Source organism: Hypomesus nipponensis, chromosome 25 (genome assembly GCF_054491055.1).
Source record: "Hypomesus nipponensis isolate SF chromosome 25, ASM5449105v1, whole genome shotgun sequence".
NCBI lineage: Eukaryota > Metazoa > Chordata > Actinopteri > Osmeriformes > Osmeridae > Hypomesus > Hypomesus nipponensis.
In genome coordinates, this window is record NC_140385.1 from 1212762 (window position 1) to 1240000 (window position 27239).

At 48.8% G+C, this 27239-nt stretch overlaps 3 protein-coding genes across 4 annotated transcripts in view; all 3 read left to right on the forward strand.

Moving 5' to 3' along the window:
* The first annotated feature begins 286 nt into the window (after nt 1–286).
* Nucleotides 287–2949, forward strand: LOC146221621 (equistatin-like). The gene is made up of 6 exons (XM_084692059.1): nt 287–331; nt 1132–1252; nt 1445–1669; nt 1880–2086; nt 2235–2438; nt 2918–2949. Exons 2-6 carry the CDS (start codon nt 1183–1185, stop codon nt 2947–2949), a joined length of 738 nt encoding a protein of 245 aa, XP_084548185.1. The 5' UTR covers nt 287–331; nt 1132–1182.
* On the forward strand, nt 2924–15278 carry LOC146221622 (thyroglobulin-like). Of its 2 annotated transcripts, XM_084691036.1 has the most exons (22): nt 2924–3141; nt 3292–3492; nt 3594–3797; nt 3915–4118; nt 4267–4713; nt 5179–5382; nt 6345–6569; nt 6718–6918; nt 7022–7225; nt 8190–8414; nt 8563–8763; nt 8867–9070; nt 10037–10261; nt 10410–10610; nt 10714–10917; nt 11880–12104; nt 12255–12455; nt 12557–12760; nt 12877–13080; nt 13565–13768; nt 14215–14432; nt 14615–15278. In XM_084691036.1, exons 1-21 carry the CDS (start codon nt 2952–2954, stop codon nt 14415–14417), a joined length of 4581 nt encoding a protein of 1526 aa, XP_084547162.1. In that variant the 5' UTR covers nt 2924–2951; the 3' UTR covers nt 14418–14432; nt 14615–15278. The 2 variants fall into 2 exon arrangements, with proteins under 2 accessions (XP_084547162.1, XP_084547163.1); XM_084691037.1 differs by lacking the exon at nt 4267–4713 and having other exon boundaries at nt 2926–3141.
* An 8194-nt stretch (nt 15279–23472) lies between these two features.
* LOC146221623 (equistatin-like) overlaps nt 23473–27239 on the forward strand; it is a 10453-nt gene continuing 6686 nt past the window's right edge. The window contains exons 1-2 of the mRNA XM_084691084.1: nt 23473–23491; nt 23944–24064. Coding sequence (XP_084547210.1) covers nt 23995–24064 — 70 coding nt within the window. The 5' untranslated portion in view covers nt 23473–23491; nt 23944–23994. The remainder of the gene's footprint in view (nt 23492–23943; nt 24065–27239) is intronic.

Consider the following 27239-nt stretch of genomic DNA (forward strand, 5'->3'; position numbering starts at 1 on the left):
GTAGTTGGAACTATCCGGAAATGTTGCTACACTACAGTGGAAATGTACGGCGCTTTGCTCTTATCACTGTTCAAATATACTAGGCTCCTCTGGGGAAGGGTCAAGGTTGTTGTTGGGCAAGTTGGGCAGTTGTAAATACACCTGTGTGCCAAGACATGTCACGACCCCCGACGGTCACCCTGACCGTTTCAGCAGGTCAACCTGTTGTAGCGCGATCTGTTCCAGCTGTCCCGTCAGCGCTAAAGGCCAACTCTCCCCTATAAGAGGGGAGGACTCTGCGATGCTAGTTTGAGATATTCCTGAGCTGCATGTGGTGTCTGTCTGATTCCAGGTATAATAAAGATGTACATTATGACTGAAACACCTGTTGACACTTAGTCTGACTTGTACCGAGATGGAGATTTTGCGTGTCTTGTTAGGTACCAGCATACAATGACAATTTCCATGTTTGGTGAAGGAAGCCAAAAGTTGTGAATCTGCAGGACGTTCCAGTACTGTGGTATACTGGCTGCTGCTGTGTCCTGCTGGTTAAGAGGTCTCTGCTTGTCTGCTGTGTCCTGCTGGTTAAGAGGTCTCTGCTTGTCTGCTGTGTCCTGCTGGTTAAGAGGTCTCTGCTTGTCTGCTGTGTCCTGCTGGTTAAGAGGTCTCTGCTTGTCTGCTGTGTCCTGCTGGTTAAGAGGTCTCTGCTTGTCTGCTGTGTCCTGCTGGTTAAGAGGTCTCTGCTTGTCTGCTGTGTCCTGCTGGTTAAGAGGTCTCTGCTTGTCTGCTGTGTCCTGCTGGTTAAGAGGTCTCTGCTTGTCTGCTGTGTCCTGCTGGTTAAGAGGTCTCTGCTTGTCTGCTGTCTCCTGCTGGTTAAGAGGTCTCTGCTTGTCTGCTGTGTCCTGCTGGTTAAGAGGTCTCTGCTTGTCTGCTGTGTCCTGCTGGTTAAGAGGTCTCTGCTTGTCTGCTGTGTCCTGCTGGTTAAGAGGTCTCTGCTTGTCTGCTGTGTCCTGCTGGTTAAGAGGTCTCTGCTTGTCTGCTGTGTCCTGCTGGTTAAGAGGTCTCTGCTTGTCTGCTGTGTCCTGCTGGTTAAGAGGTCTCTGCTTGTCTGCTGTGTCCTGCTGGTTAAGAGGTCTCTGCTTGTCTCTTCAGGTGTGGTGTTGTTCCAGTGTACTCTGGTGTCCAGGATCTTCTCCTGTCAACATGAACATGATGTTCACCCTGTGTCTGCTGCTCTGCACTACTCTGACTCTGGGGCAAATGCCACCTGAAGGTAATACACACACACACACACACACACACACACACACACACTGAACATGCTAGAGAACTATAAACCGTGTAGGTTTTATGTTGACCATACCTGCATCACCCCCTCTCCCCAGCTTGTCTTCTACCTGTGAGTGGAGAGCTAGTGTGCTAACCCCCAGTGTTATAGTCTTGGTCCATCTCTGTCCCTCTCCAGTCTCTACAGTGTGTGTACCAGTGATCACAGGCCCTCACACTCAATGTCAGAGAGAGGCCAGTGTGACCGTCCCTGGAGCCTTCCTGTCCCAGTGTGACCCCCAGGGCAACTACCTCCCCACCCAGTGCTGGGAGGCTACAGGGTACTGCTGGTGCGTCAACGCTGCAGGACAGGAGGTACCGGGGACACGTACTCCTCCAGGACAACCAAGACCTAACTGTGCAGGTGTGTGTGTGTTATTGACTCATGAACACACACCCTCTTCCCTCTGCAGACGCATGTGGGTGTGTGTGACCCAGTAGTGGGTTTAACTATCCCTGTGTAATTACCACCCTTCCACTCCATCACACTAGAGATGTCTTTATGAAGTGAGCGCTGCAAGTGCTCTCTCTTATCCTCTCTCTCTCTCTCTCTCTCTCTCTCTCTCTCTCTCAGTCCGTCCTCTGACCTTGTGTGAGCAGAGGAGGGCCAGTGTGACCGCGACGGTTGCTGGAACCTACGTCCCCCAGTGTGACTCCCAGGGCCAGTTCCTCCCCACCCAGTGCTGGGAGTCTACAGGGCAATGCTGGTGTGTCAACGCTGCTGGAGAAATGGTCCCTGGTACACTGACTCCTCAAGGACAACCAAGACCCAGCTGTGCAGGTGTGTGTTTTTAAAGGACTTGTTAACATTTAAATATCGCTCACCCAATCCATTACTAGAAGCTTGCTAGTGGCATAACTGGCTAAAACAATGAATATTGAAGGAGGTTGTTGCGTGTGTTCTCTCTCCCTTCTCACCTTTCTCCCAGATCGTCCTCAGACCAGGTGTGAACTGTGGAGGTCCAGTGTGTCCCAGCTCCCTGGAGCCTACGTCCCCCAGTGTGACGCCCAGGGCCAGTTCCTCCCCACCCAGTGCCGGGTCTCTACAGGGCAGTGCTGGTGTGTCACCCCTGCTGGAGAAGTGGTCCCTGGGACACTTACTTCTCAAGGACAACCAAGACCCACTTGCACAGGTGTGTGTGTGTGTGTGTCATTGACTTATGTTAAAACAATCTGTTCCTTCTCCAGACCCATGCAGGTGTTTGTAACTAGGGATGTTTTAGCAATTAATCGAACGATTGTATTTCTTTATTTGTCAATTAATCTAACATCTAAGTATTATAATAACAGTTAACCTTTTTTTATTAGATGCCTGTATGAAATACTGGACTTCAAATTCAAAAGGATTGCTGAGACACACATTAATTTCACCACTGTCTGTCAACCCTTTCCATGAACTGAAATATGTATATATTTACTTAAGTATTTTATGTAAAACTTAAAATGGGTACAACCTGAATGTATTTAATCATTGGGGTAATATGCAGTTGACATAATCACTGGTAACTGTATTTTAGCATTAGGCCCTCCGTCGCCATCAAACTAGAGCAGTATTAATGAAAGTAGCGTTGCCCACGCTCTTTGTCCCACCCTCTTCCTCTCTCTCTCTCAGGTTCCCCCCCACTCTTCCAGGTCATCCTCTGACCATGTGTGAGTGGTGGAGGGCCGGTGTGTCCCACCTCCCTGGATCCTTCCAACCCCAGTGTGACTCCCAGGGCCAGTTCCTCCCCATCCAGTGCTGGGAGGCTACAGGGCAATGCTGGTGTATCAACCGTGCTGAAGAAGTGATCCTTGGGACACTGACTTCTCAAGGACAACCAAGACCCAGCTGTACAGGTGTGTTTGAGGACTTGCTAACATAAAAATACTGCCCATCCAAGCCATAAATGTTAGCTTGTTTGTAGCGTAGCTGGCTAAAAATATGTTTATTAAAGGAGGTTGTTGCGTGTTCTCTCTCTCCCCCTTCCACATCCCCCTCCCTGCCAGGTCTTTCTCAGACTAGCTGTGAACGTTTGAGGGCCAGTGCTTCCAACATCCCTGGAGCTTACGTCCCCCAGTGTGACTCTGAGGGCAGGTTCCTCCCCACCCAGTGCCGCCCTACAGGGCAGTGCTGGTGTGTCAACGCTGCTGGAGTTGAGGTCCCTGGGACACTCACTTCTCCAGGACAACCAAGACCCACCTGTCCAGGTGTGTGTGTCATTGACTCATGGATACAAATACTCTTCCTTCTCCAGACACATCAGTGTGTCTAACCCCCCACACCCACCCCTCCATTTCTCTCTCCCCAGTTCGTCCTCTGACCAGGTGTGAGCACTGGAGGGCCAGTGTGTCCCACCTCCCTGGAGCCTACATCCCCCAGTGTGACGCCCAGGGACAGTTCTTCCCCACCCAGTGCCGGGTCTCTACAGGGCAGTGCTGGTGTGTCACCCCTGTTGGAGAAGTGGTCCCTGGGACAGTGACTCCTGCGGGACAAGAAAGACACAGCTGCACAGGTGTGAGGACTTAGTAATATTTAAATCCGTCCACTTGCTAAAAATAGATTTATTAAAAGAGGTTGTTGCATATGTTCTGTCTCTCCCTCCTCCTCACCCCCCCCCCCCCCCCCACAGATCGTCCCCAGACCTTGTGTGAGGAGAGAAGGACCGCCGCAGAGACTGCCCCTGGAACCTACGTCCCCCAGTGTGACTCCCAGGGCCAGTTCCTCCCCACCCAGTGCTGGGAGTCTACAGGGCAATGCTGGTGTGTCAACGCTGCTGGAGAAGTGGTCCCTGGTACACTGACTCCCCAAGGACAACCAAGACCCAGCTGTGCAGGTGTGTGTTTTTAAAAGACTTGTTAACATTCAAATATCGCTCACCCAATCCATTACTAGAAGCTTGCTAGTGGCATAACTGGCTAAAACAATGAATATTTAAGGAGGTTGTTGCGTGTGTTCTCTCTCCCTTCTCACCTTTCTCCCAGTTCGTCCTCTGACCAGGTGTGAACTGTGGAGGTCCAGTGTGTCCCAGCTCCCTGGAGCCTACGTCCCCCAGTGTGACGCCCAGGGCCAGTTCCTCCCCACCCAGTGCCGGGTCTCTACAGGGCAGTGCTGGTGTGTCAACGCTGCAGGAGAAGTGGTCCCTGGGACACTTACTTCTCAAGGACAACCAAGACCCACTTGCACAGGTGTTCTCCCTCCCTATCCTCCCTACGTCCCCACCCTTCCAGATCGTCCCCAGACCTTGTGTGAGCAGTGGAGGGCCAGTGTGACGGTCCCTGGAGCCTACGTCCCCCAGTGTGACTCCCAGGGCCAGTTCCTCCCCACCCAGTGCTGGGAGTCTACAGGGCAATGCTGGTGTGTCAACGCTGCTGGAGAAGTGGTCCTTGGTACACTGACTCCTCAAGGACAACCAAGACCCAGCTGTGCAGGTGTGTGTTTTTAACCCGTTAATTAGTAGCGTCACATGTGATCGTTCGAAAGCAGGCCCCACAGAGTACCGTCACACGTGTGATTCTGAACATTCCAACCGACTATTTTCCGATAGACAAAAACTATAAGACAAACGCTATAGTATGGCTTCAAAATTTACAATTAGGAGGCTAACAAGTAACACTAGCAGGTAGTAGCATTTCTACGAGTATTATGCTAGGTTGCTAGGTAATGGAAGGTAACTAAAGCTAGCTAGCTTTCGTTTTGAAAAAATAACTCACTCTTGTGGCAGCGTCGGTAACATTTAGAACTCACTCCTCTAAAGGTTAAAGGACTTGTTAACATTTAAATACCGCCCACCCAATCCATTACTAGAAGCTTGCTAGTGGCATAACTGGCTAAAACAATGAATATTGAAGGAGGTTGTTGCGTGTGTTCTCTCTCCCTTCTCACCTTTCTCCCAGATCGTCCTCAGACCAGGTGTGAACTGTGGAGGTCCAGTGTGTCCCAGCTCCCTGGAGCCTACGTCCCCCAGTGTGACGCCCAGGGCCAGTTCCTCCCCACCCAGTGCCGGGTCTCTACAGGGCAGTGCTGGTGTGTCACCCCTGCTGGAGAAGTGGTCCCTGGGACACTTACTTCTCAAGGACAACCAAGACCCACTTGCACAGGTGTGTGTGTGTCATTGACTGTGTGAAAACAATCTGTAACTTCTCCAGACTATGGCAGGTGTTTGTAACTGGGATTGTTACAAAAGGTCTCCTGATAGCTAACTAGGCTATATCTGGATACCGCTGTCTACCGGAGAATCCCCTAATCGATGTGCGGTGCGTAGGCGTGTTAGTGAGAGGTGTTCAACGCTAGGTGTGTCTGTGAGGGGTCAGGTGGTGTACCAGCTTACCTTGTTACATTGTTGGGCCAACTCCGGCGAATGGCCCTGCGCCGACTAGCACTGTCGTAGCCGCTAGGCATAGTGGTTCACATACAGACAAAAAAAACCAAATGTCTGATAGGCAAAGCACTTCCCAGCAGGTACGGGCCCGATCGAGAGCCTTGCCACCTCTCCGCCTTGACGTCGTTCCACTCCCTTCTCCCGAGTGCTCCCAGGTGAATCATTATCACCTGTTGCTCAGCCAATGATCAGCCTGTGTAAACTGGCACTCCCCCTGGTGTATGGGATGTGAAAATAGTAGTGTACTGTCTAGTCTAATGCAGCTCTCTTTGCCTAAGGTAAAACATTTTTTGCAATTAATCGAACCATTTTATTTCTTTATTTGTCAATTAATCTGATATCTAAGTATTTCAATAATAGTTAACCCTTTTTTTATCAGATGCCTGTATGAAATACTGGACCTCAAATTCAAAAGGATTGCTGAGACACACATTAATTTCAACACTGTGTGTCAATCCTTTCTATGAACTGAAATATCAATATATTTACTTAAGTATTTTATTTAAAACTTAAAATGGGTACAACCTGAATGTATTTAATCATTGGGGTAATATGCAGTTGAGATAATCACTGGTAACTGTAATTTAGCATTAGGCCCTCCGTCGCCATCAAACTAGAGCAGTATTAATGAAAGTAGCGTTGCCCACGCTCTTTGTCCCACCCTCTTCCTCTCTCTCTCAGGTTCCCCCCCCACTCTTCCAGGTCATCCTCTGACCATGTGTGAGTGGTGGAGGGCCGGTGTGTCCCACCTCCCTGGATCCTTCCAACCCCAGTGTGACTCCCAGGGCCAGTTCCTCCCCATCCAGTGCTGGGAGGCTACAGGGCAATGCTGGTGTATCAACCGTGCTGAAGAAGTGATCCTTGGGACACTGACTTCTCAAGGACAACCAAGACCCAGCTGTACAGGTGTGTTTGAGGACTTGCTAACGTAAAAATACTGCCCATCCAAGCCATAAATGTTAGCTTGTTCAGAACATAGCTGGCTAAAAATATGTTTATTAAAGGAGGTTGTTACGTGTTCTCTCTCCCTCTTCCTCATCCCCCTCCCTGCCAGGTCCTTCTCAGACTAGCTGTGAACGTTTGAGGGCCAGTGCTGCCAACGTCCCTGGAGCTTACGTCCCCCAGTGTGACTCCGAGGGCAGGTTCGTCCCCACCCAGTGCCGCCCTACAGGGCAGTGCTGGTGTGTCAACGCTGCTGGAGTTGAGATCCCTGGGACACTCACTTCTCCAGGACAACCAAGACCCACCTGTCCAGGTGTGTGTGTCATTGACTCATGGATACAAATACTCTTTCTTCTCCAGACACATCAAAGTGTGTCTAACCCCCCACACCCACCCCTCCATTTCTCTCTCCCCAGTTCGTCCTCTGACCAGGTGTGAACTGTGGAGGTCCAGTGTGTCCCACCTCCCTGGAGCCTACGTCCCCCAGTGTGACGCCCAGGGCCAGTTCCTCCCCACCCAGTGCCGGGTCTCTACAGGGCAGTGCTGGTGTGTCACCCCTGCTGGAGAAGTTGTCCCTGGGACACTTACTTCTCAAGGACAACCAAGTCCCACTTGCACAGGTGTGTGTGTGTCATTGACTTGTGTAAAAACAATCTGTTCCTTCTCCAGACTATGGCAGGTGTTTGTAACTGGGATTGTTACAAAAGGTCTCCTGATAGCTAACTAGGCTATATCTGGATACCGCTGTCTACCGGAGAATCCCCTAATCTGTGTGCGGTGCGTAGGCGTGTTAGTGAGAGGTGTTCGACGCTAGGTGTGTCTGTGAGTAGCCAGGTGGTCTACCAGCTTACCTTGCTACGTTGTTGGGCCAGCCCCGGCGAATGGCCCTGCGCCGACTATCACTGTCGTAGCCGCTAGGCGTGGTTGTTCACATACAAACGAAACAAACCAAATGTCCGATAGGCAAAGTACTTCCCAGCAGGTACGGTCCTGGTTTGAGAGCCTTGCCACCTCTCCGCCTTGACGTCGTTCCACTCCCTTCTCCCGAGTGCTCCCAGGTGAATCATTATCACCTGTTGCTCAGCCAATGATCAGCCTGTGTAAACTGGCACTCCCCCTGGTGTATGGGATGTGAAAATAGTAGTGTACTGTCTAGTCTAATGCAGCTCTCTTTGCCTAAGGTAAAACATTTTTTGCAATTAATCGAACCATTTTATTTCTTTATTTGTCAATTAATCTGATATCTAAGTATTTCAATAATAGTTAACCCTTTTTTTATCAGATGCCTGTATGAAATACTGGACCTCAAATTCAAAAGGATTGCTGAGACACACATTAATTTCAACACTGTGTGTCAATCCTTTCTATGAACTGAAATATCAATATATTTACTTAAGTATTTTATTTAAAACTTAAAATGGGTACAACCTGAATGTATTTAATCATTGGGGTAATATGCAGTTGAGATAATCACTGGTAACTGTAATTTAGCATTAGGCCCTCCGTCGCCATCAAACTAGAGCAGTATTAATGAAAGTAGCGTTGCCCACGCTCTTTGTCCCACCCTCTTCCTCTCTCTCTCAGGTTCCCCCCCCACTCTTCCAGGTCATCCTCTGACCATGTGTGAGTGGTGGAGGGCCGGTGTGTCCCACCTCCCTGGATCCTTCCAACCCCAGTGTGACTCCCAGGGCCAGTTCCTCCCCATCCAGTGCTGGGAGGCTACAGGGCAATGCTGGTGTATCAACCGTGCTGAAGAAGTGATCCTTGGGACACTGACTTCTCAAGGACAACCAAGACCCAGCTGTACAGGTGTGTTTGAGGACTTGCTAACGTAAAAATACTGCCCATCCAAGCCATAAATGTTAGCTTGTTCAGAACATAGCTGGCTAAAAATATGTTTATTAAAGGAGGTTGTTACGTGTTCTCTCTCCCTCTTCCTCATCCCCCTCCCTGCCAGGTCCTTCTCAGACTAGCTGTGAACGTTTGAGGGCCAGTGCTGCCAACGTCCCTGGAGCTTACGTCCCCCAGTGTGACTCCGAGGGCAGGTTCGTCCCCACCCAGTGCCGCCCTACAGGGCAGTGCTGGTGTGTCAACGCTGCTGGAGTTGAGATCCCTGGGACACTCACTTCTCCAGGACAACCAAGACCCACCTGTCCAGGTGTGTGTGTCATTGACTCATGGATACAAATACTCTTTCTTCTCCAGACACATCAAAGTGTGTCTAACCCCCCACACCCACCCCTCCATTTCTCTCTCCCCAGTTCGTCCTCTGACCAGGTGTGAACTGTGGAGGTCCAGTGTGTCCCACCTCCCTGGAGCCTACGTCCCCCAGTGTGACGCCCAGGGCCAGTTCCTCCCCACCCAGTGCCGGGTCTCTACAGGGCAGTGCTGGTGTGTCACCCCTGCTGGAGAAGTTGTCCCTGGGACACTTACTTCTCAAGGACAACCAAGTCCCACTTGCACAGGTGTGTGTGTGTCATTGACTTGTGTAAAAACAATCTGTTCCTTCTCCAGACTATGGCAGGTGTTTGTAACTGGGATTGTTACAAAAGGTCTCCTGATAGCTAACTAGGCTATATCTGGATACCGCTGTCTACCGGAGAATCCCCTAATCTGTGTGCGGTGCGTAGGCGTGTTAGTGAGAGGTGTTCGACGCTAGGTGTGTCTGTGAGTAGCCAGGTGGTCTACCAGCTTACCTTGCTACGTTGTTGGGCCAGCCCCGGCGAATGGCCCTGCGCCGACTATCACTGTCGTAGCCGCTAGGCGTGGTTGTTCACATACAAACGAAACAAACCAAATGTCCGATAGGCAAAGTACTTCCCAGCAGGTACGGTCCTGGTTTGAGAGCCTTGCCACCTCTCCGCCTTGACGTCGTTCCACTCCCTTCTCCCGAGTGCTCCCAGGTGAATCATTATCACCTGTTGCTCAGCCAATGATCAGCCTGTGTAAACTGGCACTCCCCCTGGTGTATGGGATGTGAAAATAGTAGTGTACTGTCTAGTCTAATGCAGCTCTCTTTGCCTAAGGTAAAACATTTTTTGCAATTAATCGAACCATTTTATTTCTTTATTTGTCAATTAATCTGATATCTAAGTATTTCAATAATAGTTAACCCTTTTTTTATCAGATGCCTGTATGAAATACTGGACCTCAAATTCAAAAGGATTGCTGAGACACACATTAATTTCAACACTGTGTGTCAATCCTTTCTATGAACTGAAATATCAATATATTTACTTAAGTATTTTATTTAAAACTTAAAATGGGTACAACCTGAATGTATTTAATCATTGGGGTAATATGCAGTTGAGATAATCACTGGTAACTGTAATTTAGCATTAGGCCCTCCGTCGCCATCAAACTAGAGCAGTATTAATGAAAGTAGCGTTGCCCACGCTCTTTGTCCCACCCTCTTCCTCTCTCTCTCTCAGGTTCCCCCCCCACTCTTCCAGGTCATCCTCTGACCATGTGTGAGTGGTGGAGGGCCGGTGTGTCCCACCTCCCTGGATCCTTCCAACCCCAGTGTGACTCCCAGGGCCAGTTCCTCCCCATCCAGTGCTGGGAGGCTACAGGGCAATGCTGGTGTATCAACCGTGCTGAAGAAGTGATCCTTGGGACACTGACTTCTCAAGGACAACCAAGACCCAGCTGTACAGGTGTGTTTGAGGACTTGCTAACGTAAAAATACTGCCCATCCAAGCCATAAATGTTAGCTTGTTCAGAACATAGCTGGCTAAAAATATGTTTATTAAAGGAGGTTGTTACGTGTTCTCTCTCCCTCTTCCTCATCCCCCTCCCTGCCAGGTCCTTCTCAGACTAGCTGTGAACGTTTGAGGGCCAGTGCTGCCAACGTCCCTGGAGCTTACGTCCCCCAGTGTGACTCCGAGGGCAGGTTCGTCCCCACCCAGTGCCGCCCTACAGGGCAGTGCTGGTGTGTCAACGCTGCTGGAGTTGAGATCCCTGGGACACTCACTTCTCCAGGACAACCAAGACCCACCTGTCCAGGTGTGTGTGTCATTGACTCATGGATACAAATACTCTTTCTTCTCCAGACACATCAAAGTGTGTCTAACCCCCCACACCCACCCCTCCATTTCTCTCTCCCCAGTTCGTCCTCTGACCAGGTGTGAACTGTGGAGGTCCAGTGTGTCCCACCTCCCTGGAGCCTACGTCCCCCAGTGTGACGCCCAGGGCCAGTTCCTCCCCACCCAGTGCCGGGTCTCTACAGGGCAGTGCTGGTGTGTCACCCCTGCTGGAGAAGTTGTCCCTGGGACACTTACTTCTCAAGGACAACCAAGTCCCACTTGCACAGGTGTGTGTGTGTCATTGACTTGTGTAAAAACAATCTGTTCCTTCTCCAGACTATGGCAGGTGTTTGTAACTGGGATTGTTACAAAAGGTCTCCTGATAGCTAACTAGGCTATATCTGGATACCGCTGTCTACCGGAGAATCCCCTAATCTGTGTGCGGTGCGTAGGCGTGTTAGTGAGAGGTGTTCGACGCTAGGTGTGTCTGTGAGTAGCCAGGTGGTCTACCAGCTTACCTTGCTACGTTGTTGGGCCAGCCCCGGCGAATGGCCCTGCGCCGACTATCACTGTCGTAGCCGCTAGGCGTGGTTGTTCACATACAAACGAAACAAACCAAATGTCCGATAGGCAAAGTACTTCCCAGCAGGTACGGTCCTGGTTTGAGAGCCTTGCCACCTCTCCGCCTTGACGTCGTTCCACTCCCTTCTCCCGAGTGCTCCCAGGTGAATCATTATCACCTGTTGCTCAGCCAATGATCAGCCTGTGTAAACTGGCACTCCCCCTGGTGTATGGGATGTGAAAATAGTAGTGTACTGTCTAGTCTAATGCAGCTCTCTTTGCCTAAGGTAGAACAATTTTTGCAATTAATCGAACCATTTTATTTCTTTATTTGTCAATTAATCTGACATCTAAGTATTTCAATAATAGTTAACCCTTTTTTATCAGATGCCTGTATGAAATACTGGACCTCAAATTCAAAAGGACACAGAGACACAGATTAATTTCAACACTGTCTGTCAACCCTTTCTATGAACTGAAATATGTATATATTTACTTAAGTATTTTATGTAAAACTTAAAATGGGTACGACCTGAATGTATTTAATCATTGGGGTAATATGCAGTTGAGATAATCACTGGTAACTGTCTTTTTGCATTAGGCCCTCCGACGCCATCAAACTAGAGCAGTATTAATGAAAGTAGCGTTGCCCACGCTCTTTGTCCCACCCTCTTCCTCTCTCTCTCAGGTTCCCCCCCCACTCTTCCAGGTCATCCTCTGACCATGTGTGAGTGGTGGAGGGCCGGTGTGTCCCACCTCCCTGGATCCTTCCAACCCCAGTGTGACTCCCAGGGCCAGTTCCTCCCCATCCAGTGCTGGGAGGCTACAGGGCAATGCTGGTGTATCAACCGTGCTGAAGAAGTGATCCTTGGGACACTGACTTCTCAAGGACAACCAAGACCCAGCTGTACAGGTGTGTTTGAGGACTTGCTAACGTAAAAATACTGCCCATCCAAGCCATAAATGTTAGCTTGTTTGTAGCGTAGCTGGCTAAAAATATGTTTATTAAAGGAGGTTGTTGCGTGTTCTCTCTCTCCCCCTTCCACATCCCCCTCCCTGCCAGGTCTTTCTCAGACTAGCTGTGAACGTTTGAGGGCCAGTGCTTCCAACATCCCTGGAGCTTACGTCCCCCAGTGTGACTCCGAGGGAAGGTTCCTCCCCACCCAGTGCCGCCCTACAGGGCAGTGCTGGTGTGTCAACGCTGCTGGAGTTGAGGTCCCTGGGACACTCACTTCTCCAGGACAACCAAGACCCACCTGTCCAGGTGTGTGTGTCATTGACTCATGGATACAAATACTCTTCCTTCTCCAGACACATCAGTGTGTCTAACCCCCCACACCCACCCCTCCATTTCTCTCTCCCTAGTTCGTCCTCTGACCAGGTGTGAGCACTGGAGGGCCAGTGTGTCCCACCTCCCTGGAGCCTACATCCCCCAGTGTGACGCCGAGGGACAGTTCTTCCCCACCCAGTGCCGGGTCTCTACAGGGCAGTGCTGGTGTGTCACCCCTGTTGGAGAAGTGGTCCCTGGGACAGTGACTCCTGCGGGACAAGAAAGACACAGCTGCACAGGTGTGAGGACTTAGTAATATTTAAATCCGTCCACTTGCTAAAAATAGATTTATTAAAAGAGGTTGTTGCATATGTTCTGTCTCTCCCTCCTCCTCACCCCCCCCCCCCCCCCACAGATCGTCCCCAGACCTTGTGTGAGGAGAGAAGGACCGCCGCAGAGACTGCCCCTGGAACCTACGTCCCCCAGTGTGACTCAGAGGGCAATTTCCTCCCCACCCAGTGCTCTGGCTTTACAAGGTACTGCTGGTGTGTCAACGCTGCAGGAGAAACAGTTCCTGGGACACTGACTCCTCCAGGACAAACAAGACCCAACTGTGCAGGTGTGTGTGTGTGTGTGTGTCATTGACTTGTGTAAAAACAATCTCTTCTTTTTCCATCAATCAATCCATGATCAGTACAGTCCAGTAACTAAACTCAGCTCCAGTTCAGTTGTCCGGCCGTTCCTCCTGACACCCCCCCCCTCCAGGTCCCCATACGACCCCCACCCTCTAGTTACCTGGCAACTCCATGTCGCTCTTTCAGTCTGTGCCCATGCATAAAGCATCTCCCTCCCTCCCTCCCTCCCTCCCTCCCTCCTTCCTTCCCTCCCTCCCTCCCTCCCTCCCTCCCTCCCTCCCTCCCTCCCTCCCTCCCTCCCTCCCTCCCTCCCTCCCTCCCTCCCTCCCTCCCTCCCTCCCTCCCTCCCTCCCTCCCTCCCTCCCTCCCTCCCTCTCCCTCTCCCTCTCCCTCCCTCCCTCCCTCCCTCCCTCCCTCCCTCTCCCTCCCTCCCTCCCTCCCTCTCTCCCTCCCTCTCTCTCTCTCCAGTTCGTCCTCAGACCAGGTGTGAGCAGTGGAGGGCCAGTGTGACCCCGGTCCCTGGAGCCTACGTCCCCCAGTGTGACACCCAAGGCCGGTTTCTCACTACCCAGTGCTGGGGTGCTACAGGGCAGTGCTGGTGTGTCAACTATAATGGAGACATCATCTCTGGGACACTGACTCCTTCAGGACAACCAAGGCCCAGCTGCCCAGGTGTGTGTGTGTGTGTGTGTGTGTGTGTGTGTGTGTGTGTGTGTGTGTGTGTGTGTGTGTGTGTGAGGGCTCACTCACACACCATCCACCAGCTCCATCAAACCGTTAACTTGTTGATGACGTAGCTGGCTAAAAACGGCTCACTCATTCTTTCTCTCTCTTTCTCCCAACCTCTCTCTCTCTCTCTACCTCTCTCTCTCTCTTTCTCCCAACCTCTCTCTCTCTACCTCTCTCTTTCTCCCAACCTCTCTCTCTCCCTACCTCTCTCTCTCCCTACCTCTCTCTCTCCCTACCTCTCTCTCTCTCTCTCCCAACCTCTCTCTCCCAACCTCTCTCTCTCTCTCCCAACCTCTCTCTCCCTACTTCTCTTTCTCTTTCTCCCAACCTCTCTCTCTCTACCTCTCTTTCTCCCAACCTCTCTCTCCCTACCTCTCTCTCCTCTCCAGTTTGCCCTCTGACTCAGTGTCAGATGGATGCCAGTGTGGCCAACCTTCCTGGAGCCTACGTCCCCCAGTGTGACTTCCTCGGGGGGTTCCTCCCCACCCAGTGCTGGGGCGCTACAGGGCAGTGCTGGTGTGTCACCCGTGTGGGACTGGAGGTAGAGGGGACACGTAGGTCTAAAGAACAATCGAGACCCACCTGCCTCTAGAGCCACGTCTCCTGTGTAAGTGTGACTACTACGCCCATGGTAACTGTGTATAGGTGGGTTAGGGTATAGTGTATATTTGTGACCACGGTAACTTTAGGTGTGACCATGGTTACTGTGTGAGTAACTGTGTGCGTGTACTGTATGAGTGTGCCTGTCTCATTCAACTCGTGCCAACACAAACATCCTTGTTCTTACAGGAAGGGAGAAGGAGGAGGGAGGAGGAGCCTCCAAACAGTCCTGTCCTCTTTATGAGATCATCCATCTCTTACGTCGTTACCCCACTCCTCATCTCCCTCCACTGGCTACCCATCACGGCCTGCATCAGATTCAAGACCCTGATACTGACCTTCCGAGTAATGAACGGGACTGCACCCGACTACATCCAGTCTCTCCTGCAGCCTAACACCGCCACCCACCACTTACGGTCTTTTTCAGACAACCGCCTGGTGGTCCCACCGCTCAAGACCGCCCGGTCTCAACACAAGCTCTTCTCCTGCCTGGCCCCCCAGTGGTGGAACCAACTCCCCACCTCCATCAGAGACACTGACTGTCTTAGAGATTCATGTTGTTTAATTGTAACTTGCATAACTACATGGTCTTATGGTTCCTCCCTTTGGCAATTATTTTTGGGTTGTTCACAAAGTGTGCTTCTTGTTTTGGCTACCCGCAACGCTTTGGGGCTATCTTGTTGTTATTATCAGTGACCTATGCCCTTTGTAAAGCTCTCTCTTGGTAGTCGCTTTGGATAAAAACGTCTGCTAAATGAATGAATGTAAATCGCTCTATCATCTCTACCCATCTCTCTTCCCAAATCTCTATCCATCTCTCTGATCTGGATTTCAATAAAGTTAAATCTAACAATTGAGTTCCACGGCACTTGTTTTCTGGTTTCCACAAACATACTAGATCATATTTAGACATTATTATCACCAAGCCTGGTCTGTCTTATTGGGTGGGCACAACCTTTGTTCTTTCATATATATATTTATTATTTATCATTTATTTTCCCACCCCTAAGGATCAGTCAATATTTGGACTACATAGACAACGTAGGTGACAAAAGTTTCGTCTTGCTAGCGATTGAGTTGCTTGTATTTTTATTTACGTTCCGTTGCACGGTTTAAGTTAAAATTGCGTTTTTGTGAGAAAAGAAACGTTCTAATTTCTGGTGCTTTCTAAAATACTGTGAAGTGTGGCTAGCAACAGCAGCTAGTATGCCTCGAGAAAACGTATTTTGAATTAGCCATGTCCCCCTAAATTAATCAAACTTATTCACGTTTTGGAAGGGCTTATTTTCTGTTAGCAGACGGTACTGTTTGAATCGCAATTCCATCTGAAATACTGCCAGTGACAATGTTGTTACAGTAGCTTGTTTCAAAGGGAGTTTGCTTATTTCAAAGGGTGTTCTTAATGAATTATGCAATATGAGTAGGCCAAGTGCTTGAAAATATCACTAGAAGGGAAAATGGACCCACCTGCAACCAATGCAAGCAAGCACACCCTAAAATTTCCCCAGAAATTGTACCCTCTCCAGTTTGTATTGCAACTTTTAAAACTGTTCACTGTTCATTTTAACTATTGTAAGATTCATATTATGTTGCTTTGGATAAGTGTCTGCTAAATACAGAGACACACACACAGCCTCCCTCCCTTCCTGAGTTTCTGTTTATTTGCCTATTCCTCACCACGTCGTCAACTAGGCCTACTCCTTCTTCCATCTTTTCCTCACTCGCTCCCATGGCCCTGTCATGGTCACTCTACTCCTCCACTTCTTTCCTGACCCTGTCAGTACGTTTCTGCCTCTCTGAGCCAGCTACCTGTCCTCCTTCCTCTACAGGTGGAATGTCTGTAGCTACTCACTGTTAGTCGCTTTGGATAAGTGCGTATTGTAAATGACTAAATGTAAATGTAATGCTGATGTTGAAGCAGCTAAAGCCCCCCCCAAACATGTTTGAAATTGGCACATTTTGTGGCATTCGCCTGTAGATTTTGTATCTTTTTCCCTGTTGAACAGAGCTTGACTGCCAGATATACCGACTCAATATACACAAACTTGGAAGCACAAGTAACATGCAGAGACTGGATGCAAGTTCTGAGAAAACACATTTTATTTTGTGCAGGTGCATCAGCTTATATAACACAGACAGTCAGATGACACACACCTGAAATGCATCAGCAATAATTGGGAGCACAATCAATTGTCAATTATCCAATTGACCGTTCCCGACACTCCTCCCTAGAACGACCCTCGTCCAATCGTAATCGTAATCCTTAGCAACGGCTACTAAGAGAAGGTCCGTCAAGCTTTGACTCAGAAGCAACATGGTTAAACGGTGTGCCCATGGGCCTATCTGACACTAGATATCCCAAAGGTTTAGAGGGAGGTGTGGTATTTTTCCATTGCAAAGCCAAAGACTCAAGAGGGAAGGTGCCGGCGGTGGATTAAACAGTGTGGGAGACCCCACTCCCAACTTAATTTAGAGAACATCACCAAACACACTAGCATGTCTGTCCGAGGTAGCTAGCTAGCGTTAAGCTACTAGCGAACCATATCTAAGATGTTAGTTGAGAGAACATCCCCAAACAGTTATGGTTCATGTAAACTAGTATTATTACCACCACTAGTGCATAATTAGTCACTCCAACAAATTTGTTAATGTTAAAATCAAAATGTTAATTTTAACGTCTGTAAAACTGCAAGCTGAGCTGGCCAACGAACGCCAGCAAGTTGCCAGGAGCTTAGAATACGGTGTCAATGTTGAACAAAACGTCCCAACATGCCATTATAAACTTATTTTAATCTTCGTAGAATTTTGTGAGTGGGCAACCTATAGACCAATTATCACCCTACCGCGCATGTCGGTTGCAAAAGACGAACTTCTCCCCGGTCTATTACTTGGAGTGTCGATTAGGTCATCATATATCTCTGGCCACTGGATTGCAGGGCTTGATATTAACTTTTGAGGCTCTTGGCTTTTGGACAAATACATTCACGTTTCATTTGTCGATGCACAAAAGTCACTTGACTCCGATACCCTTAAATAGCCTGACAAAGTGATCGGGCAAAACTAGCCTGGCTAACGGAGGTCGCTTTCTCAGGCAATTGACGAATGAAACAGGTTCGGTTAAAGAAATCCGAGATGCTGGCTATCTTCATCAGGCTCGTGTCTACATTAGGCAGTCCTCCCTGACGTTTCGGGTGTAGTATGGAGTGAAATACAACATTGTGCACACTGCCAGTTAGAGTCTGACTGAGGCTAACATCAAAACAGTTTAACGGGGACGCAGTCGCACTCATATTGCCAGTTTAAACAAATCAGAAAAATAATCGGACCAGCTGGCTAAAAGCAGAATTCCCATATCTCTTGAAAGCTGCCCTGCTCGACTTTTTAGATGTAGAATTGACTGTAAAACTGTAAAATGAACTTTGTGACATGACGTGAAGACATGGTTGCCGCTCGACTATGCGGTCTGTACCGGGCGACATTCTCACTCAAATTTCAAGACTTTCGTGACCCAAATCAAAATTCTGATGCGACAGATCAATGGGTAATTGTTTTCTCTCTTAAAGTCTGTCCTCCTTGAACTTTTTAAATCTAACTATTTGTATTATCCGTGTGGTCCTTCTGCCATTTAAAATGCTATCTTTTCCCGGTTTTCTGCAACCACATTGCACGTGCATCCCGAATGTTTACAAACAAATAATTGGTCTATTCCTGAGTATCCCAACCCTGTGCTTGCTGTTCAAGTGCCTGGCCAGGCAAAGCTACTTGAGACCTGTATGCTTTGGCTTCGATTTTTGTTGTTTCCCCTTCGTTGCTAACTTTAATATTTTGAATATATCCTTCCACTGCATATTGCAGTCCCTTCTGCCTGGATCTAGAAGATATCGCAGAGGTATTACTCCAAAAATCCTCACTCACACTGACAGCTGTAGCGCTTATCCCCGTACTCGCTATGGCTTTTGGGTTGACAGTTCCGGGAATTATGTCGGACGTAGCAACAGTAACTAAGGTGGCGTTGCCCTGGGTAACGGTCAGTTAACATTCTCCCTTAACTTTTCTCACCTCCCTTGCGCTTTGGTGATCGTTTCTCCATTTTAACGCTACGCATTATCCACCCACTCGTGTCTCAGGGCCTGCGGAGGAGATATTATGAATCAGGGGAAGGGGGTTCCTGGATTTGATTGGGTCAGGCCAGTGCCAATAAAGAAAGTTAACCAATGGGCTGCTGTCAGTTCTTTATGGGCCTTGGCCCGACCCCCACCCCCAAAAAAGAAAAAAAAAGCCTATAATTTATATTGGCAATTCGGACCAAAAATGCGTCGGCCACCGGGCAAATGCCTGGTATGCCAGATGGCCAGTCCAGCCCTGATCAAAGCATGAACCTACCAGCATGTGGAACGTATCACCACAACCCTGTTTGATGTAGGCTATCACCCCTCCAATGGTTTATTGCTTTTATACAACCCCAATTCCAGAAAAGTTGGGATGTTAATAAAATTAAATAAAAAACAGAATACAAATGATTTACAAATCTCATGAACCCATTATGTTATTCACAATAGAACATGTAGCCTAAAACATGTCAAATTTGTAAACTGATGAAATGTAACATTTTAAGTAGGCTTGGCCTAAAAAATAAGGAAGCCTAATTTTGAATTTGATGGCAGCAACACGTCTCAAAAAAGTTGGGACGGGGGCAATAAAAGTCTGGAAAAAGTTACCTTTTTTTTCCTTAAAATTGTACTTTCATCAGTTAACTCAATAAACTTAATACAGCAAAGCCGAGGTTTGATATTTCCCAGCATGACCGAACGGTCATGGTTAGTAAGTTGTTTATTATATGGCATTTTTATCTCTTTTCATTTTGTAAATGAAAATAAATGGTAGGCTCTGGATAAGAGCATCTGCTAAATGACTAAATGTAAATGTAATTGTAGCTAGCTCTCAATTATTCTCACGGTGTGTTCAGAGAATGTCTAATATATCCAGGCTCTGGTGTGTTTCAGAGTCCGGGTATATGAAAGAGACCTAGCAACCAATTACTTTTGATTAAAAGCGGACAACACGGTTCTGCTAAAATGGCTTTGATTCCAACACAAATAACGACTCTTGAAGAGTCTTAATAATTTCCTTGTCTCTGTTCATTTCTTTACAACTGGATAAATAAATGAAAATCAAATGTCAAATAAAACGAATAAAAAACTACAGAAAATCTCAAGGAAAAGGGTTAATTATTGCCGTGTTTCAAGTTGTACCAATAGGACAGATCGAGAAAAACATTTGCAATATTATCGACTTCCAAAAGTTATTAAAAACCAGGGAGAAGAATGTCATAGATTATCAAAGTAAAGGAGGCAAGCGATTGGTAATGCTCAACCAAGATCTACCAGGGAAAAAACACAATTGAGAGTCACTTGGCTACACCTTGAGTATCGCAATGATATCATACAGTTAATGTTAGGTTGGTTAAAGACGTTATTGCATTACTTACTTTTGCCTTAACAACACAACGGTCGTTGATAACTTGGTACTGCGTCTCCCTCACCCATCCACACACCATCTGGTTATAGGCCTCCAAACCTTTGTAGGATTTAAGGTCTTCCGCTGTGTATGAGCTCGGCAAGAAAACCAGGTAGTTGACTATATCGGGATATGCAACTGAAGGAAGAATCACCGGGTCGTCACGGATCCAAGAGGGAGCTAACGCTAACTCGCAGGGATCTGCACCGCCAATAAATCGTAATTTCTCGAAATATCACGCATTTTCTTGTGGTCCAAGTCCTTCCCTATATGCCTTTACATCTCGGACGCGTTTTGATGAGCTTTTTCGGTTGTTTGGACATGGCTACATTCACGTAAAGTATTCAAAGCGCATAATACTCCATTGTACTCCGTTCAGTTTTTTACACCGAGTGCCTCCACATTGACCGCACATCCGTGTTACCGCCCAGAACGTGACGTCGGTGAAAACCCTCTATAAAGATGCAGCGTCATCTGCAGTTTGTGGCTGCCATAACAGGTGGAGAAAATCGAATCAGACCCTGTATTATCATTGTTTTGACCATGGAAAGAAGAGGTCTGAGTGTTGTGGGCCGACGACCTCCAACCAAAGTTGAGGATCTGCGTCCCTGGCTGAAGGCGCTGAATAACAAAAAAAAACAGATGTTTCCTTGTGTCTGCTCGTATCAATAAAGGGTGTAATAAGAGATAAACTAGCTATATTTGAGCATGATTCAGTGTTCTCAATTCATGATATAAGTAGATACAGGATTATAACCAAATGTATGGGCATGGCTGTGAGCAAAACAACTGCTGCAGTGCATCTAAATTTAATGTAGCTAAAGCTTTTGAAACAACGCAGCAATGGAAGATGCGTCTTTCTAATTGCCACTAGATAGAATGGAAGATACATATCGTGTAAGTTTTAACACGTTGCATATAGCTTGTACCAAAGAACCTCGATGAAAAAGTTGTTTTTGTTCTAGCTGGTCGGTTTTGCGGGGAAATCTCAAATAGCCCACATGTACTGACTGTAAAATTAATCACACGACTGAATTCTAGAGGACCTAATCTTTCAAACAAAGTAGCAAATGCATATGCCCTGCAGTGAAATCGTTAGAACATCTTATGTTTGTGGCTAATGTAACGCCTTATCGCAGCACAGCAGAGCGCAGGGCAGCGATCTGACCGGCAAACGAATTATATAAACACTTAAAAGTCGTTTTCAAGCCATCCAGTGAAAGGGTTTATTGTTGACTTGTTGTAGAACATAACACATCTTGCACAAATCCACCAAATTATTTAACATTTTAGCAGCGGGACTTCTCGGCAGTTGAATTTAATGATATCCCCGGTAAAGCGGAAGTGCAAATACAACAGAAGTGCAAAAAGATGGAAAAAGTGGGCGGGGCGGAATAAGGTGAATAGCCAGGGGCGGTTTAGGCACGGGCCGCCCGGGGCGCCACAAAGTTGGGGGAGGCATTTTCCGCCGAGAGGGCGGCTTTTCCCGCAATTTGTTTGTGTTTGGCGCTCTCTGCTGGCCAAAAAAAGGTGTTGCGGTTGTGTTCTTGCCACTCGTTCCGTGTACTCTGTTGGGGCGGCCGGCGGGGTAGGAAAAAGATTTCTTCGTCCCGGGGGAGGGGCGTAGCTAGTATTGGGTGTATTTCCTATAATTCACTTTGGTATGATTATGTTTTGATGATCACCTTTTGCTTTTATTCATTTATTTTTAATGTATTTTTTACACATTGTATTGCCATTGTGTATTTATGTATGTGAAGCACATTGTTGTGTACTTATATGAAGCACTTTGAATTACTGCGGTGTATGAATTGTGCAATATAAATAAACTGGCCTTGCTTTGTTAAAGCTCTCTGCAGATTGGCTGCATCGCTTCTGGGTACGGCACCTGCTTTGATGATAAACAAAGTTATAATAGTAATAAATACATATCTTTTACTTAAAATGAGAAGAATTCTAATCGAAAACATTATTAATAGGCCTATAATTGTTTTCTACACTGCTGTAGAAATATACTGAGCTTTGCTCTTATATCACTGTGCAAATACGCAGGCTCTGTTGTGGAGGGGGAAGGTTGTTGTAGGGCAAGATAGTCTGATAGCCTGAGAGCTGCAAACACATAGGAAATACATCAGCTTGCTGTTCCCAATGCACAAACAAAGTTTTTAAAAGAGCAGTAAAGTTCTGGCATCATCTCCAGCAGGCTGACCAACACTCGGTACAAACCTCATGTGTGACAACAAATCGGTTGACAACAAGTTTAGCTTGTTCTACGAATGAGACCAAATCTCTCATCTGAAAACACCAAATCCCGAGTCCAATTAAATGGTTCGATTTGACCTTCAAACCAAACTACATATATTAATACACATAATCTTATTCAACAAATGAATTTCCTGTTTCTTCTCCCTCTCCTTGGTCTAGCAGTTTCACTTCATGCAAAGTGATGATGAGGAATGAAAAATGATAGCAGCACAATTTTTAACAGTGTGTTATAATTTAAGGGATGCAAATCTATCAAGTTTGACAGATGTTGGTTTATTCATCAATAACTACTCATATCTATTCATAGACATGTTTACATTCTTTGTTAACATCTCTTGATTTTGTTTAAAACCTGTTGTGTAAATACTATATATATATATATATATATATATATATATATATATATATATATATATATATATATATATATATATATATATATATATACATTATTATACTGTATACATTATAAATATTCCATGAAGTATTAGTGCCTTTTCTTAGCATTTAATGTTCAACTCAATGTTTGGTAAACATTCCTCCTTTCCTAATTATTATTATTAATATGATGACATCTCCTTTGTTGTTTGTCAATATTTTAACTACAGCACTTTGGTCAGCTTTGGCTGTTTTTTAAATATGCTTTATAAATAAACTTACTTGACTGGACTATTTACACATGTATTTCAGACCAATAAAGCCTTTTCTTAGCTGAACTACATGGGGGGTGGGGGGGTATTGTGTGCCCTGACATGTGGAGCCCTTCGAAGGTCGCCCTGACTGCAGGTGGACCTCGACCTGTTGTGGCACGACCTGTCCCAGCTGCCCTGTTAGTGCTGAAGTTCGCTGAATAAAGAGAGTGAATCTGCAGGACGTTCCAATACTGTGGTATCTAGGCTGCTGCTGTGTCCTGCTGGTACAGAGGTCTCTGCTTGTCTGCTGTGTCCTGCTGGTTAAGAGGTCTCTGCTTGTCTGCTGTGTCCTGCTGGTAAAGAGGTCTCTGCTTGTCTGTTGTGTCCTGCTGGTACAGAGGTCTCTGCTTGTCTGTTGTGTCCTGCTGGTACAGCGGTCTCTGCTTGTCTGTTGTGTCCTGCTGGTTAAGAGGTCTGTGCTTGTCTGTTGTGTCCTGCTGGTACAGAGGTCTCTGCTTGTCTGTTGTGTCCTGCTGGTACAGAGGTCTCTGCTTGTCTGTTATGTCCTGCTGGTACAGAGGTCTCTGCTTGTCTGTTGTGTCCTGCTGGTACAGAGGTCTCTGCTTGTCTGCTGTGTCCTGCTGGTAAAGAGGTCTCTGCTTGTCTGCTGTGTCCTGCTGGTACAGAGGTCTCTGCTTGTCTGCCGTGTCCTGCTGGTTAAGAGGTCTCTGCTTGTCTGCTGTGTCCTGCTGGTACAGAGGTCTCTGCTTGTCTGTTGTGTCCTGCTGGTTAAGAGGTCTCTGCTTGTCTGCTGTGTCCTGCTGGTACAGAGGTCTCTGCTTGTCTGTTGTGTCCTGCTGGTTAAGAGGTCTCTGCTTGTCTGCTGTGTCCTGCTGGTTAAGAGGTCTCTGCTTGTCTGCTGTGTCCTGCTGGTTAAGAGGTCTCTGCTTGTCTGCTGTGTCCTGCTGGTTAAGAGGTCTCTGCTTGTCTGCTGTGTCCTGCTGGTTAAGAGGTCTCTGCTTGTCTGCTGTGTCCTGCTGGTTAAGAGGTCTCTGCTTGTCTGCTGTGTCCTGCTGGTTAAGAGGTCTCTGCTTGTCTCTTCAGGTGTGGTGTTGTTCCAGTGTACTCTGGTGTCCAGGATCTTCTCCTGTCATCATGAACATGATGTTCACCCTGTGTCTGCTGCTCTGCGCTACTCTGACTCTGGGGCAAATGCCACCTGAAGGTAATACACACACACACACACACACACACACACACTCACACACACTGAACATGCTAGAGAACTATAATCTGTCTTAAGTTTTATGTCGTATCAAATCAATGTTATTTGCATAGCTCTTTGTACAATGTCACAGAGGGCTTCACATAAGTCCATAGAACTGCCCCTCAACCTAAAAACTCTAGGGAGACAAGGAAAAAAAACAGAAAAACTCATAGAGGGAAAATATCAGAAACCTTGTGAGGAGCAGGTCAGTGAGAGACCCCCTCCTCCAGAGACAGAGAGAGGAGCAGGTCAGTGAGAGACCCCCTCCTCCAGAGACAGAGAGAGGAGCAGGTCAGTGAGAGACCCCCTCCTCCAGAGACAGAGAGAGGAGCAGGTCAGTGAGAGACCCCCTCCTCCAGAGACAGAGAGAGGAGCAGGTCAGTGAGAGACCCCCTCCTCCAGAGACAGAGAGAGGAGCAGGTCAGTGAGAGACCCCCTCCTCCAGAGACACAGAGAGGAGCAGGTCAGTGAGAGACCCCCTCCTCCAGAGACAGAGAGAGGAGCAGGTCAGTGAGAGACCCCCTCCTCCAGAGATAGAGAGAGGAGCAGGTCAGTGAGAGACCCCCTCCTCCAGAGACACAGAGAGGAGCAGGTCAGTGAGAGACCCCCTCCTCCAGAGACAGAGAGAGGAGCAGGTCAGTGAGAGACCCCCTCCTCCAGAGACACAGAGAGGAGCAGGTCAGTGAGAGACCCCCTCCTCCAGAGACACAGAGAGGAGCAGGTCAGTGAGAGACCCCCTCCTCCAGAGATAGAGAGAGGAGCAGGTCAGTGAGAGACCCCCTCCTCCAGAGACACAGAGAGGAGCAGGTCAGTGAGAGACCCCCTCCTCCAGAGACAGAGAGAGGAGCAGGTCAGTGAGAGACCCCCTCCTCCAGAGACAGAGAGAGGAGCAGGTCAGTGAGAGACCCCCTCCTCCAGAGACAGAGAGAGGAGCAGGTCAGTGAGAGACCCCCTCCTCCAGAGACAGAGAGAGGAGCAGGTCAGTGAGAGACCCCCTCCTCCAGAGACAGAGAGAGGAGAAGGTCAGTGAGAGACCCCCTCCTCCAGAGACAGAGAGAGGAGCAGGTCAGTGAGAGACCCCCTCCTCCAGAGACAGAGAGAGGAGCAGGTCAGTGAGAGACCCCCTCCTCCAGAGACAGAGAGAGGAGCAGGTCAGTGAGAGACCCCCTCCTCCAGAGACAGAGAGAGGAGCAGGTCAGTGAGAGACCCCCTCCTCCAGAGACAGAGAGAGGAGCAGGTCAGTGAGAGACCCCCTCCTCCAGAGACACAGAGAGGAGCAGGTCAGTGAGAGACCCCCTCCTCCAGAGACACAGAGAGGAGCAGGTCAGTGAGAGACCCCCTCCTCCAGAGACAGAGAGAGGAGCAGGTCAGTGAGAGACCCCCTCCTCCAGAGACACAGAGAGAGGAGCAGGTCAGTGAGAGACCCCCTCCTCCAGAGACAGAGAGAGGAGCAGGTCAGTGAGAGACCCCCTCCTCCAGAGACACAGAGAGGAGCAGGTCAGTGAGAGACCCCCTCCTCCAGAGACAGAGAGAGGAGCAGGTCAGTGAGAGACCCCCTCCTCCAGAGACAGAGAGAGGAGCAGGTCAGTGAGAGACCCCCTCCTCCAGAGACAGAGAGAGGAGCAGGTCAGTGAGAGACCCCCTCCTCCAGAGACAGAGAGGAGCAGGTCAGTGAGAGACCCCCTCCTCCAGAGACAGAGAGAGGAGCAGGTCAGTGAGAGACCCCCTCCTCCAGAGACAGAGAGAGGAGAAGGTCAGTGAGAGACCCCCTCCTCCAGAGACAGAGAGAGGAGCAGGTCAGTGAGAGACCCCCTCCTCCAGAGACAGAGAGAGGAGCAGGTCAGTGAGAGACCCCCTCCTCCAGAGACAGAGAGAGGAGCAGGTCAGTGAGAGACCCCCTCCTCCAGAGACAGAGAGAGGAGCAGGTCAGTGAGAGACCCCCTCCTCCAGAGACAGAGAGAGGAGCAGGTCAGTGAGAGACCCCCTCCTCCAGAGACACAGAGAGGAGCAGGTCAGTGAGAGACCCCCTCCTCCAGAGACACAGAGAGGAGCAGGTCAGTGAGAGACCCCCTCCTCCAGAGACAGAGAGAGGAGCAGGTCAGTGAGAGACCCCCTCCTCCAGAGACACAGAGAGAGGAGCAGGTCAGTGAGAGACCCCCTCCTCCAGAGACAGAGAGAGGAGCAGGTCAGTGAGAGACCCCCTCCTCCAGAGACACAGAGAGGAGCAGGTCAGTGAGAGACCCCCTCCTCCAGAGACAGAGAGAGGAGCAGGTCAGTGAGAGACCCCCTCCTCCAGAGACAGAGAGAGGAGCAGGTCAGTGAGAGACCCCCTCCTCCAGAGACAGAGAGAGGAGCAGGTCAGTGAGAGACCCCCTCCTCCAGAGACAGAGAGAGGAGCAGGTCAGTGAGAGACCCCCTCCTCCAGAGACAGAGAGAGGAGCAGGTCAGTGAGAGACCCCCTCCTCCAGAGACAGAGAGAGGAGCAGGTCAGTGAGAGACCCCCTCCTCCAGAGACAGAGAGAGGAGCAGGTCAGTGAGAGACCCCCTCCTCCAGAGACACAGAGAGGAGCAGGTCAGTGAGAGACCCCCTCCTCCAGAGACAGAGAGAGGAGCAGGTCAGTGAGAGACCCCCTCCTCCAGAGACAGAGAGAGGAGCAGGTCAGTGAGAGACCCCCTCCTCCAGAGACAGAGAGAGGAGCAGGTCAGTGAGAGAGCCCCTCCTCCAGAGACACAGAGAGGAGCAGGTCAGTGAGAGACCCCCTCCTCCAGAGACAGAGAGAGGAGCAGGTCAGTGAGAGACCCCCTCCTCCAGAGACAGAGAGAGGAGCAGGTCAGTGAGAGACCCCCTCCTCCAGAGACAGAGAGAGGAGCAGGTCAGTGAGAGACCCCCTCCTCCAGAGACACAGAGAGAGGAGCAGGTCAGTGAGAGACCCCCTCCTCCAGAGACAGAGAGAGGAGCAGGTCAGTGAGAGACCCCCTCCTCCAGAGACAGAGAGAGGAGCAGGTCAGTGAGAGAGCCCCTCCTCCAGAGACACAGAGAGGAGCAGGTCAGTGAGAGACCCCCTCCTCCAGAGACAGAGAGAGGAGCAGGTCAGTGAGAGACCCCCTCCTCCAGAGACACAGAGAGGAGCAG

Bases quoted from the DNA above. Each gene is read 5' to 3' on its own strand.
- LOC146221621 (XM_084692059.1), top strand. From the start codon at position 1,183: ATGAACATGATGTTCACCCTGTGTCTGCTGCTCTGCACTACTCTGACT. The intron at 1,253-1,444 runs GTAATACACACA...GTCCCTCTCCAG, and splicing joins GGGGCAAATGCCACCTGAAG to TCTCTACAGTGTGTGTACCA. The intron at 1,670-1,879 runs GTGTGTGTGTGT...TCTCTCTCTCAG, and splicing joins ACCAAGACCTAACTGTGCAG to TCCGTCCTCTGACCTTGTGT.
- LOC146221622 (XM_084691036.1), top strand. From the start codon at position 2,952: ATGTGTGAGTGGTGGAGGGCCGGTGTGTCCCACCTCCCTGGATCCTTC. The intron at 4,119-4,266 runs GTGTGTGTTTTT...CCTTTCTCCCAG, and splicing joins ACCAAGACCCAGCTGTGCAG to TTCGTCCTCTGACCAGGTGT. The intron at 10,611-10,713 runs GTGTGTGTGTCA...CTCTCTCCCCAG, and splicing joins ACCAAGACCCACCTGTCCAG to TTCGTCCTCTGACCAGGTGT.